Source organism: Embiotoca jacksoni, unplaced genomic scaffold (genome assembly GCF_022577435.1).
Source record: "Embiotoca jacksoni isolate LCO1_2020_lvr unplaced genomic scaffold, fEmbJac1.0.p SCAF_34, whole genome shotgun sequence".
In the NCBI taxonomy this organism is placed as follows: Eukaryota; Metazoa; Chordata; class Actinopteri; family Embiotocidae; genus Embiotoca; species Embiotoca jacksoni.
This window is the reverse complement of record NW_027185386.1, coordinates 3338884-3351033: the sequence shown is the minus strand read 5'-3', so window position 1 is coordinate 3351033 and position 12150 is coordinate 3338884. Positions and strand designations below refer to the sequence as shown.

Below are 12150 nucleotides of genomic sequence, written 5' to 3'. Positions count from 1 at the left end.
TGACTTTAGTTACATATTCATTTTATAGTTAAAATAAATTCACAAAATATAAATAGTTATTTATTTATTTTTATATAACTTCGCAAAATCAGGAGTTTTATTTCTAATTTCATTCTTATTTCCCACAACGACAGCAAAGTATTTCTTTTCAAAAGTAAAAAAAAAAATTGAAGGACTCAAATTATTTCAGAAAAAAAGTTGAATTGAAAAATTATTTGGCTGCTGCAGGACGGAAGAAAACAACAACAACAACTCTCAGGTCATTTAAAGACTTTTTAATATTAAAACAACTTTAAAGAAGTTCATTAGTCATCCAGCCGCAGTCACAGGTGCACTGTGGTGGTGCGAGCTGCAACCGCGTGACTCCACCTCAGGTGAGTGCTGCACAGCACCTGCAGGAGGGGGAGGGGAGGGGGAGGAGCCTCTTCACAGCCCGAGCTGGATCTGAAGCTCCTCATCACGCTCGGGTCCAACGTGGAGTCAGCACGTCTCGTTCTGCCGCCGAGGAGGCCGTGGTCGGTATCCGGGATGAGCCGTCCGGTTAGCCCTGAGGGGGGGGGGGACCACGGCGTGGTGAGAGAACAGTTCCACACAAACACGTCTGAGGAACCTTTTACAAGAACACACCTGCAGGAACCTCAGTACGAACATGACAGGGAGCATTTGAGACTTAATGTGAATTTAAAACTAAAGGAAAAGGACAAGTTTATCTTCACACTTTCATACGCCAGAGTTCATTCAGAAATCAGCAAATTTTTTTATTGTCTGCTCCAACTGAGCATTAAAACTGATTTTATGTGAAACACAACCGTGTCAGGTTACACAGACATGAACAAAGGGTTAACACTTCTTGCAGGTTGGCAGTAGCGCCTACTTGTTTACTGGGAAGAAGGACAGAGATCCTTAAAGGGAAAGTCCAACTTTGTGACTTTTCTAACATTTAGAAAAGTCTCATGCTACGCTCCAAACCTCATTGACAAATTCGCCATTTTTAAAGTACCTGCTGAGTCGTGCGAGTAAAAAGCACATCAAAATGATTCAGTGACTGAATCACTCACAAAATGAAATTCGGCAGAGGATATTTTGATGGTGAAGAAAAACGGACTCCTATTTGAGTTAAAGTTTGCTTCGGAGTCCCCGCCGCTCAGCTGAGCCGCAGCGGCGGGAGAAGAGCTTATTTAACAAGATTCTTAAAGGAAGAGTTGAACTGTGTGGGGCGGTGTCACGTTTCAGCCCTGACCGTTAGCCCAACGTTCTAACCGTCAATATACCAGATGTCGTTCAGAAATGTTCCAATTTAAAGTTTTTACTTGTTTTGTTCGTGTGTTGAGCTCATTGATTAACCAACCAAAGTCACCTCTCATTAATATCACAACCCGTGAATAATTCGGCATCTAGTTATTGACACATGAACAGACTGTTGACGCCGTTTTGACCGTTTTGACTCCGTGTTTACCTCAGTATTCACTCTTTGGCTTTCTTCTCGGTGTTCTGGAGTTTCTCCACGATCTTGCGCTCGTGTCCGCCGGGGTTGTGTCGGTTCGTGTTGTCGCTGGCCTCCTTCTTCGTCCTGCCTTTCCGGGCCGAACCCTCTGGAAGAAAAACAACCCGGTTCAGTTCGGACAAAACCGACCAGAACAACGACAGCCGGATCTGAGATCAGCTGAAGAGAAGCGGCCGCTCACCTGCGAATTTATCGGTTAAGTTATAATAATCATATTCATCGTAGTACTCCTCTTCAAAGCTGGAGGGCTTCAGGTTCTTCACTTCCACGTGACTCATGGTGGTTTGTTTTGTCAACAAGTTTTTCTTTAAAAAACAACAACAACGAAGTCTGTCAGAAGTTTCACGGTCGGAAATGTTTTGTTCTTCGAAAAGTTCTGTTTACAGGAGTTAGTCTGAGTTTTTATAGAAGAGCTCTTCTTCTTCCTCCTCCTCCTCTTCATCTTCCTCCTCCTCCTCTTCATCTTCCTCCTCCTCCTCATGCAGGTTTCTGCTCAGATGTTGCATCAGATTGAAAAAGCCTCTTCAGCTTTTTTTAAATTGATATAATAAGTGAAGAAATATTATTTTTATACTCATAACTCATTTGTGACTTTTTTTTCAGAAATGTAACTTTTTATCTCAGTAAAATTTCTGTCATTTAAATTTTTTTAATTTATATTTTTGCCCTTTGTGGGTTTTCTTTTCCTAATTTTGCCTTTGAACTTAATTCAACGTGTACATTTTTGGTTCATGCTTTTGACCTTTTGAAATCCTTTTCAACCTTTTTTTTTTGTGTCTCTTTTACATATAAACTCACATTTTTCTCTTTTTGAGTCATGATTTGTTTTTTATTTTGAAGTCTGACCTCCTTTTCTGCAGCAGATTACAGTGACTGTGTTCTTTTAATCTTTTATCAGCGGCTGCAGATTTTACGACCTCGACCTCATGAGAGTAAACATGCAGAGAAGTTTTAAAAAGAGAAATAACTTCCCATTATTTGAAGACAAAACCAACTAAATAAACTCCATTTACATCATTTATTGTGAACTTTGGAAACTTTGCTGGCAAACTTTTTATTGCTGTAGAAAACAAAGCTATTTATTCAGTGTTTTTAGTTTTCGACATGTTTCTATGGATGAAAATTGTTAGTCTGATATATCCGGGCTGTAAAATTCCAGTTTAGTCATGATGTTTATGTAAGTCACCGTCATGCAGCTGTTTTGGGATTTTTTTTATTTTTTTTAGACTCCTCCAGGATGAAACTCCTCCTCCAGTCTGGAAAGTTCAGAGAAAAACATCTGAGCAGGGAAAACTGTAGCGAGAGAAGAAAGTCTCGAGTCAAAAACACAAATCACATGAATTCATATTGAATTGAAAATAGACCAAAGACAACATATCAAATGTTGAAATGGAGAAATATTATTGCTTTATATAAAAATATGTGCTCATTTTGAATTTGATAGCAGCAACACGCCTCTAAAAAGTTGGGTCATGTTGACCGCTGTGTTGTGTCACCTCTTCTTTTAACAACACTCTGTAAACGTTTGGGAACTGAGGAGACCAGTTTCTGGAGTTTTGAAAGTGAAATGTTGTCCCTTTCTTAACCTGCATTTGTGGACGCAGCGATGAACTGTGTTCACAGACGATGGTTTTCACAAGTGTTCCTGAGCCCATGCAGTGATTTCCACTCCAGAATAGTATCTGTTTTTAATGCAGTGCTGCCTGAGGGCCCGAAGATCACCACCATCCAATATTGGTTTGTCCCTTTTGTTCAGAGATTTCTCCAGATTCTCTGAATCTTTTAATGATATTATGAACCGTCGACGATGAAATCCACTAATTCTTTGTAGTTTTACGTTGAGGAACATTATTCTTAGATTGTTGCACTATTTGCCCACACAGTCTTTTCACAGAGTGGCGAACCTCTCCCCATCTTCACTGCTGAGACTCTGACTCTCTGAAACGATCTTGTTATACCCAATGATGCTACTGATCTGTTACCATGGTAACCTGATTAGTTGACAGATGTGCCACCAGTTTTTTTTTTTTTTTTAATCTTTACACAACTTTTCCAGTCTTTTGTTCACTCTGTCACAACTTTTTGTAGAAATTTTAAAAAAAGCAGATACAAGATACACAAGACACACAAGACAATAAAACATTTGATATGTTGTCTTTGGTCTATTTTCTGTTAAATATGAGTTTACGTTATTTCAAAATCATCCCATTCGTTTTTTTTATTTACATTTTACACTGCGTTTAAACTGTTTTGTTTTGGTCGTCCGTTCGTCTTGTTTCACCTCGGCTGCTCCTGAAATGCAGCTCGGCAAATATTTGCAGGTCGGTCTGTCTGTCAGGAACCATGTGCACAAACACAAGTTTCAGGCGTGTCACACAGAGAGTTCACACAATGTTCAAATTGGGTCACAGATATCAGTGTGGCTGAACATTAACGCCACGTGAACACATTCATCTCATCGACTTTTAAATAGAAACACTGTGATTCTCTCCGTGCTCATCTCAAAATATTGTATATTAATATACAATATCATACTTTTTCAGTGTATTTATACCTGTAGTATTTTTCCGTGTGCATTTGTACTTTTACTTTGACTTTTACTTTGACTAAATAAACAGAACATTTTCTACAAAAATGTGTTTTAATACACTGACCTGATTTTACGCAGAAGACGTTAATCATCGACTGAACTGGATGTTTATCAGCTGACGAGCTCCCGTGTGACGATAGCCGCTGTGTTTGTGACATCTGGCACCAGTGTTCATCAAAGATTTAAAAAAAACAAACAACAACCTTTCCTTCCACGTGCTGACCCGTCAAGTCCTCCTAAAGAAAGTACAACAAGTCCATGACCTGGATTTTATTTGGAAGGTTTTAACCTGAGGTCTCGACGTTGGCATGATTCTGGTCTGCAGAAGTTAAGCCTGTGTTTTTGTTTTTTCAGGTGTCTGGCAGCATGTTACTGTTTGAGATCCACTTTGTTCCAGCTTCTGTAAAAAAAAAAAAAAAAAACAGACAAAAAAGATGTAATATGTCTGCAGTCAATACAGACGTCTCTTTGAGGTTTATGGGGAGTTTCACACATCTGAGACAAACCAATAAAACAACATGTTCTATTATTATTTCAACATGAACATTTTGTTGTCATAGCATCAACTTTAATGAAGAAACAGGTATATTTTAACGTGTCGTTTCAGAGTTGCAGTACAACCTCCGTCCTGCTGGCGGCGGTGTGAAGATTAAACCTGTGGCGAAGACTTCCGCCTATTAACACCGAAGAAGAAGAGGAGGCTAACCTCCGTTGTTAGCAAGTCGACAGTAAACAAACAAATAAAGTTACGCGGTACGTAGCTTTACGGGCTGTTTCTTTATAGGAAATGACGCATTTTTATTATAATTGATCTCAATGAAATTATTCATCTGATGTGTTTCTCGAGTGAGTAAGAAGCTAATTATTCAGCCCAGCTAACATTAGCCATATAAACCAGTTGTTAACCCAGTCGACGAGATTTATTTGTGATCTATTTATAAAAAATATAATCCGGATTTTAACCAAATTTATTAATAGAACTTGATGCATCTACATTCGCCTAGTTCCTAAAAACAGGACGGTTTTTTTTCGTAGTCTGAGAATGCTCGACCAAACTCCATTCAGAAATCAGTCAATTAAGAGATACTCTGTTTTTCCAGACTTCTACTTTACCAGCAGGACGTGAATTAAAACAATGTGCACCTGCTTATTGGTTCGGCTTCTATATGGTGCAAGCTTTTAGTACAACAGTGAAATTATTTTGTAATTAATTTGTGTTCCTACGAACTGGAACCGGCCATCTTGCGCTGTACACAGCGCCATAAAACGACCGATTTTTAAACGAGGTTTTGAATGTGTCCGTGTTGTAACAAGTCCTTTCTCAGACATGTCAGCCGACACGAAGATCGCTGAGCTGCTGACGGAGCTTCATCAGCTCATCAAACAGACGCAGGTCGGTCAAACATTTCCTCTTCCTCCTCTTCCTCCTCCTCTTCCTCTTTCCTCCTCCTCCTCTTCCTCTCCCTTCCTCCTCCTCCTCAGTCAAATATTTCATAATTGATCCATTTGAAAGTTTTTTTTTTTTAAATACTCCTCTGCGCCTCCTTTCAGGAGGAGCGGTCCCGCAGCGAACACAACCTGCTCAACATCCAGAAAACACACGAGAGGATGCAGACAGAGAACAAAAGTCAGTCCCAGAAAACACTCCTTAGATTCCCTTGTTTTAAACCGAGTCTGACTGTTGACGTGGTTCTCCTCCTCCTCCTCCTCCTCCTGCAGCGTCTCCATACTACCGGACCAAACTCAGAGGACTGTACACCACGGCGAAGGCCGACGCAGAGGCCGAGTGCAGGTTGGAGAAAACCAAACAGTCCTGAATCACATCTCGTGTTTTCATCTCGCTTCAGAGAATCCCAAGAAAACTAACGCTGTCTTCTTCTTCACGTCTTCCTCTTCCTCATCATCATCATCATCATCCTCCACCTCCACCTCCTTCTCTGCAGCATCCTGCGTCATGCTCTCGATAAAATCGCAGAAATCAAGTCTCTGCTGGAGGAGAGAAGAATCGGTACGTTGGTGCTGAGAGCTTTTAAACGTCTGCACCTGACTTCCTGTCTCATGTTTGTTTGTTTATTTGTTTATTTGTTTGTTTGCAGCTGCTAAGATGGCGGGCGTTTACAGCGACAGCGACCCTCCGAGGAAGACGATGCGGCGAGGCGTCCTGATGACGCTCCTCCAGCAGTCGGCCATGACGCTGCCGCTGTGGATTGGCAAGCCGGGAGAGAGGTACTGCTGAGTCATCATCCAGCACCGGGTCACTTTATTAGGAACAGCTGCCATGATGGACCTCTCTCCTCTCCTCCTCCTCCTCGTCCTCTCTTCTCCTCTTCCTCTCTCCTCCTCTTCCCTCCTCCTCATCTCTCCTCTCTTCTCATCCTCTCTCCTCCACCTCCTCTCTCCACCTCCTCTTCTCTCCTCATCCTCTCTCCTCCTCCTCCTCTTCTCTCCTCCACCTCCTCCTCTCTCCACCTCCTCTTCTCTCCTCCTCTTCCCTCCTCCTCCTCTTCTCTCCACCTCCTCTTCTCTCCTCCTCCTCCTCATCCTCTCTCCTCCACCTCCTCCTCTCTCCACCTCCTCTTCTCTCCTCCTCTTCCCTCCTCCTCCTCTTCTCTCCACCTCCTCTTCTCTCCTCCTCCTCCTCCTCATCCTCTCTCCTCCACCTCCTCCTCTCTCCACCTCCTCTTCTCTCCTCCTCTTCCCTCCTCCTCCTCCTCCTCCTCATCCTCTCTCCTCCACCTCCTCCTCTCTCCACCTCCTCTTCTCTCCTCCTCTTCCCTCCTCCTCATCCTCTCTTTTCCACCTCCTCCTCCTCTTCTCTCCTCCTCCTACTCCTCCAGCCCTCCTCCTCTGTGCGGTGCGACGCCGGCCAGCAGCGACTACGTGGCTAAACAGGGGGACAAGGTGGCGGCGAGGGTGAAGGCGGTGGACGGGGACGAGCAGTGGATCCTGGCCGAGGTGGTCAGCTACAACCACTCCACCAACAAGTGAGAGCGCAGCTTGGTCGTCACGGCGACACGTCCCCACATATCACGGCGTCACCTGCGTTAAAACCTCCTTTTCTGTCGCCGCAGGTATGAAGTGGACGACATCGACGAGGAGGGCAAAGAGTGAGTTGTGATTCTGCTCCGTGTCCGTCTCCACTTTGTGACCCTTTAACACGTCCAGTAGAAACCCAGTAGGATCAGGTCACACCCACCAGGGAGAGGAGGACAACGAGGGCTCCACAGCGTCGCTTCATTACATCATCTTTAGTTTTGGGCACATTTTCTATCTAATATCTTCGTTTTAAATCAGATTCTGAAGCATTCAAAAGCTCGTGATCTGTTTGAGGACCATCAGAAGCTTGAAGACCTGATAATAGTTTCTGTTTTTTTGTTTTTTGTTTTTCCTTTCCAGTTTCTGGTCGTTATGGTGATTTATTCAAAAGTAAACATGTCTTTTGACGCCCGCGGGGCAGCCGGTTGGGGTTCAGAGGGTTGGGAGGCGGAGTCTGTCCGTCCCGCCGGCCTCTCGTCCGCCCACGCCGTGTTTCTGTTCATCCGCTCTGTCTCTGTGATCAGGCGACACACTCTGAGCAGACGGAGGATCATCCCGCTGCCGCAGTGGAAGGCCAACCCGGAGACGGACCCCGAGGCCCTGTTCAGCAAGGACCAGCTGGTTCTGGCCCTCTACCCGCAGACCACCTGCTTCTACCGGGCGCTGATCCACACGCCGCCACACCGGGTCAGTTTCTGTTTCTGTCACGAGACGTTCGCAGACCGAAGAACCCCCTCGGGATTTATTTCTACATGACAGAAAACGTTCTTATTTGTTTTTTTTTTTGTTTTTGTTTACAGCCTCAGGACGACTACTCGGTTCTGTTCGAGGACACATCGTACGCCGACGGATACTCTCCTCCGCTCAACGTGGCTCAGAGATACGTGGTCGCCTGCAAAGAGAACAAGAAGAAGTGAAGCGAGCTGCGGGGAGGGAAGCCTTCATCATTATCATCATCATCATCAGCATCATCATCAGCATCTGATGTTCACTGATCGATCAGACTCTCTACTGATGAAGGACAAACCTCCTGTTTGTGCGGACACGTTTCTCCTCGGAGCGCCACCTGCTGGATGACAGAAGAACTGCAGCTCGACACTGACGATCCTTAAACTGTGTTTTTTACGTGTTATAAAAACAAACTACTGGACTTACAGACAGGTTCATGTGTTGTTGCTTTGTATTCACACACACACACACACACACACACACACACACACACACACACACTGACTCTCACTGCAGGTTCAGAGGGTCAGAGACTTACCTGGCGTTTTTAACGTTTAAGTCTTCATTATTAAAGTAGGTGTTAATATGTTTAGTGCACCGGCTGTTTTAATTATTTTCACGTTTCCGTTTCGAGTGGTCCTAGTCCCGGACGACCTGCGGCAGGTCAGAGGTCACCCGGGTGTCTCTCAGTGGCTTTCACTTCAGTTTACAGTTTGTCGTTTTTTTCCAGGCAGTGAAATAAACTTCGTTGAACACTCGCGACTTGATTGTTTTTACGCAGTAAAATAAAACCTGGTGTCCCCCACATTAAAAACGACTTCCTGTTCAAAGACGGTGTTCAGCTTTTATGGTCCCACGCGTGCAAACAGAAGGAAACACAACGTTTTAACAGTTTAAATGAACAACAGAAGAAATGAAAGACGCAATATACAAACATACGTATGTTTATACATTTACATACACTGCTTATTGTGGAGCTCTAATTTTAAACATGTTATACTGTTGGCGTTATTATAATTTGTAAAATTATTATATTTTTTATAAACTAGTTGTTCAATATTTTTGGTAAAATCTCAGTCTGAGCAGCCAGCAAACGTACAATGTAGCTTTTCTTTGTTCGTGTTTTATTTTTAAAAATTTTTTTTCCATAGTCCCTGAAGGCAACACCAGACATTGGTTAAAACACCCGTAATAATATCCCACGGTCCGTGAAGGCAGCAGCAGCGCGCAGAAAAAGATGGCGGAAGCGGTGAGTGTTTTGACGGACCTGCCGCCGTTTCTTTCTTTTTTTTCTTTTTTTTCTCGAACAAACACGTATCGGTGGTTAACGTCATTGATATAAAGGTCCAGTGTTCCCGTGAAACACACCGCGGGCTGAAAGCGAACAGTTCAACACGTGAAACCGCGAAGAAGAAGAAGAAGAAGAAGAAGATGAAGAAGTTCGCTAACGGGCGTTAAAAATCATAGCTCTTCAAAATAAAAGCCCGCAGGCCGCCGCGTTGGTTTCGTTTTTAGTTTCTACAGCTGTTTACAATCAAATCCGTCTGATTTAACCACTAAAACCGAACCTGACACTTTATAACCGGATGTTAATAACAGCACAGAACTCCGTTAAAAACCGTTAACCGGATAACTGTCGACTGAAGAACCGTTCAACGGCTCAAACAATGCAGTCAGAAAGTGTTTTATTTAGTTCATCCTCAGAGGTTTTTGTTCTACAAGGACGTTACCGTTGAGTTGTATTTATTATAAAGTCTCCCCGTAAACCAGTGTGTCCGTAAATCCTTTAATTTTATAATCCGTAAATAAATCTCACTGTCTTCAGAGTTTTAAAACTAAGAAGCTGTTTTGCGCTTTCATTTGCTGAAAGTTTAGGTTTGTGACGTCACAAACAGGTTGAAAGACGATCCAGTGAAGTTCAGTTGTTTCTGTTTATATTAATGCTCTTATTTTGAAGACTTTTTACTGCACTGGGTCTCGAGGAGGAGCTGTTCCTAATATTTCTGTCCCTCCTGTGCAGGTGTCCGACAGCGAGGGGACGGCCGTGGAGCAGCCACCGAAACGCCGACGCATCCTGGACCCGTCGGCGGTCGTGGGCGTCCCGGTCTACTCCAGCAAGGTGCCGAGTCGGCGGGAAGTTCTCTGTTCTTTTTGATGATGTCATCTAAAACCGCCGTTGTGTGCCCTCAGGTGAGCAGCAGCCTGCAGATGAAGCCGGCGGCCGCTATGTTCTTAGAGAAGGAAAACGCAGGTAAATTTACCTGAGCGGGCGTGGTTCGATGCCGAGGGGTGGGGGGGGGGGGTCAAAGGTCGTTTTCCTGCTTTAAAGTTGACCTTTGTCCGTGTCCGAGCAGACGGCGGTCCAGACGACGGCCTGTGGTCCGACTTTACATCCCGACGGATGCTGCCGCCCGTCATCACCTTCAGCGACTCGGAGGACGAAGCGGAACACGTGCGGGACCAACCGGAACAAGGGTGAGTCCAAAAAGACAAACCGGATCCACCTCGCGGCAAAAAAAAAAACAAAAAACGGCGTCCAAACATTTTTTTTAACGTGAGTCCGTTTGTTCTGTTCTACTTCAGAGAGGCCGTCCGCTGCCCGTCTCCTCCTCCTCCCGAGAGTCCGGTCCAGAAACAGTCCAGGAAGGTCAAAGACAAGCTCAGGTGGGTCCGGTTCTGTCGGTTCTGGTGGGTTTGAAGGTCACTCATATTCGGGGAATATAAATACACCAACTAATTTTGGCTCCAACAATAATCTTGGAGATCCAAATAATGTGAAGTGAGCTGAAAAGTTATCGGATCCGAAGGGTCAACTGTGTGTGTGGTGTGTGTGTGTGTGTGTGTGTGTGTGTGTGTGTGTGTGTGTGTGTGTGTGTGGTGTGTGTGTGTGTGTGTGTGTCCTCAGTGAGATCGACAGGCGCCTCCAGGAGATGAACTCCCTCTTGTCTCCGGACATTCGGGACAGCAGGTCCAGACGCCTTCGAAGCCGCCGGTCCTCCTCGCCCGACGATGACGACTACGATGACATCATTGTCATGAGTCCTAACGATGACATCATCGTGGTGAGCCCCACGTTGGGATCCCAGAGTTCTCCGTACAGCTCCTCAGCCCGGGAGATCCCCCTGAAGATCCGCTGCCGGACGGACGTCCACAAGATCCCGGTGCTGCCCGTACGTATGCAGAAACGTTCCTCGGAGAACTTCCTTTGTTCCTCGACAGTTCCTTGTTGTCTCGTGTTGGAAACTTCCTGTCAGTCACGCCTGGTTTGTTTGTTTGTTTGTTTTTAAATGGTTTTAGGCGACACCTCTAAGAGACGTGGTGGCCCAGCTGTCCGTCATCCTGAACGTCCCGCCCCCTCGCCTCCTGCTGCTGAGGGAGGAGGTGGAGCTGCCGACGGGCTCCACCGTCGGCCAGCTCGGCCTCGGCATCGCCGACATCATCGGTGAGTTTATTGGTGAAGAGACGAGAAGCAGACAACAAGTTTGTGGCGGCTCGAAAACCCAAATCTGAATAATTCATACGTAAAAAAAAAGAAAAGAAAATCTTTTACGACTTTTTTTTTTTTTGTGTGAGCAGAGTGTGTCGTCATGGCAGCGGAGGATAAAAGCGAAGCAGACGACAGCAGCATCATCACGGTTCGCCTGCAGAGCAGAGACAGAGACGCTTCTCAGGAGTTCTCCCTGCACAGAGTTCGTAGCTCCTCCTCCTCCTCTTCCTCCTCGCTCCTTCATCGTCTGTTGTTTGTGTCAGCAGCGGGACACAAACGGATGATGTCATGTGTTTGTTTTTGTTTTGTTTTTTCAGGACGCCCCGCTGGGCTCCGTCTTCTCCCGGTATCTGTCCGAGATGTCCGCCGCTGCTCTCTCTAAAGTCCGCTTCCACTACGACGGCTCCAAGGTGGACGGCGGCCAGACGCCGGCGCAGCTCGACATGGAGGACGGTGACATCATCGAAGTCTGGACCTGAGCCGGCACGGTACTTTATTTGGAAAAAAGCCACTGTATTTGTAAATGTTCTCGTTCATGAAGCGACATGGGATTATATTTTCAAAATAAAATAAAAATAACTTGAAACATTAACTCATCATATTGTTGTAAAGTTATTTGTATTGTTTTTTTGTGATTACTAAACCATCGAATGATGAACTTTTTACTAATCTAGCTACTTTTAGCAGGAGTTTAATTGCTTTGTTTTTCTTCTTCGTCATGAACTGATGTCGCTACTGGTTTATTTAATTACTAACAAACTGAATAACCTAAAACCAAGCTCATCAAAATCGTTTTTTTTTTTT

The 12150-nt window shown here is 44.7% G+C and overlaps 3 protein-coding genes and 1 long non-coding RNA gene across 7 annotated transcripts; 2 read left to right on the top strand and 2 right to left on the bottom strand.

Moving 5' to 3' along the window:
* Nucleotides 1-255: 255 nt before the first annotated feature.
* On the bottom strand, nt 256-1928 carry nupr1b (nuclear protein 1b). The gene is made up of 3 exons (XM_069165204.1): nt 1686-1928; nt 1457-1592; nt 256-547 (listed from the first exon to the last, which is right to left on the bottom strand). Exons 1-2 carry the CDS (start codon nt 1780-1782, stop codon nt 1465-1467), a joined length of 225 nt encoding a protein of 74 aa, XP_069021305.1. The 5' UTR covers nt 1783-1928; the 3' UTR covers nt 256-547; nt 1457-1464.
* Nucleotides 1929-2110: 182 nt separating this feature from the next.
* On the bottom strand, nt 2111-4496 carry LOC138207725 (uncharacterized). The gene is made up of 3 exons (XR_011179038.1): nt 4159-4496; nt 3731-3835; nt 2111-2797 (listed from the first exon to the last, which is right to left on the bottom strand). It is a non-coding gene; the product is annotated as an uncharacterized lncRNA (long non-coding RNA).
* Nucleotides 4497-4667: 171 nt separating this feature from the next.
* sgf29 (SAGA complex associated factor 29) lies at nt 4668-8617 on the top strand. 4 transcript variants are annotated; one of them, XM_069165200.1, is made up of 10 exons: nt 4668-4940; nt 5420-5487; nt 5646-5721; nt 5814-5886; nt 6038-6102; nt 6191-6320; nt 6932-7078; nt 7166-7201; nt 7655-7817; nt 7931-8617. In XM_069165200.1, the coding sequence occupies exons 1-10, from the start codon at nt 4928-4930 to the stop codon at nt 8045-8047; spliced, it is 888 nt and encodes a 295-aa protein (XP_069021301.1). In that variant the 5' UTR covers nt 4668-4927; the 3' UTR covers nt 8048-8617. The 4 variants fall into 4 exon arrangements, with proteins under 4 accessions (XP_069021301.1, XP_069021304.1, XP_069021302.1 ...); XM_069165203.1 differs by having other exon boundaries at nt 4669-4847; XM_069165201.1 differs by having other exon boundaries at nt 4669-4847; nt 5409-5487.
* Nucleotides 8618-9080: 463 nt separating this feature from the next.
* On the top strand, nt 9081-11932 carry nfatc2ip (nuclear factor of activated T cells 2 interacting protein). The gene is made up of 9 exons (XM_069165360.1): nt 9081-9108; nt 9880-9978; nt 10050-10110; nt 10214-10334; nt 10443-10523; nt 10765-11029; nt 11157-11301; nt 11436-11548; nt 11664-11932. The coding sequence occupies exons 1-9, from the start codon at nt 9097-9099 to the stop codon at nt 11823-11825; spliced, it is 1059 nt and encodes a 352-aa protein (XP_069021461.1). The 5' UTR covers nt 9081-9096; the 3' UTR covers nt 11826-11932.
* Nucleotides 11933-12150: the final 218 nt, after the last annotated feature.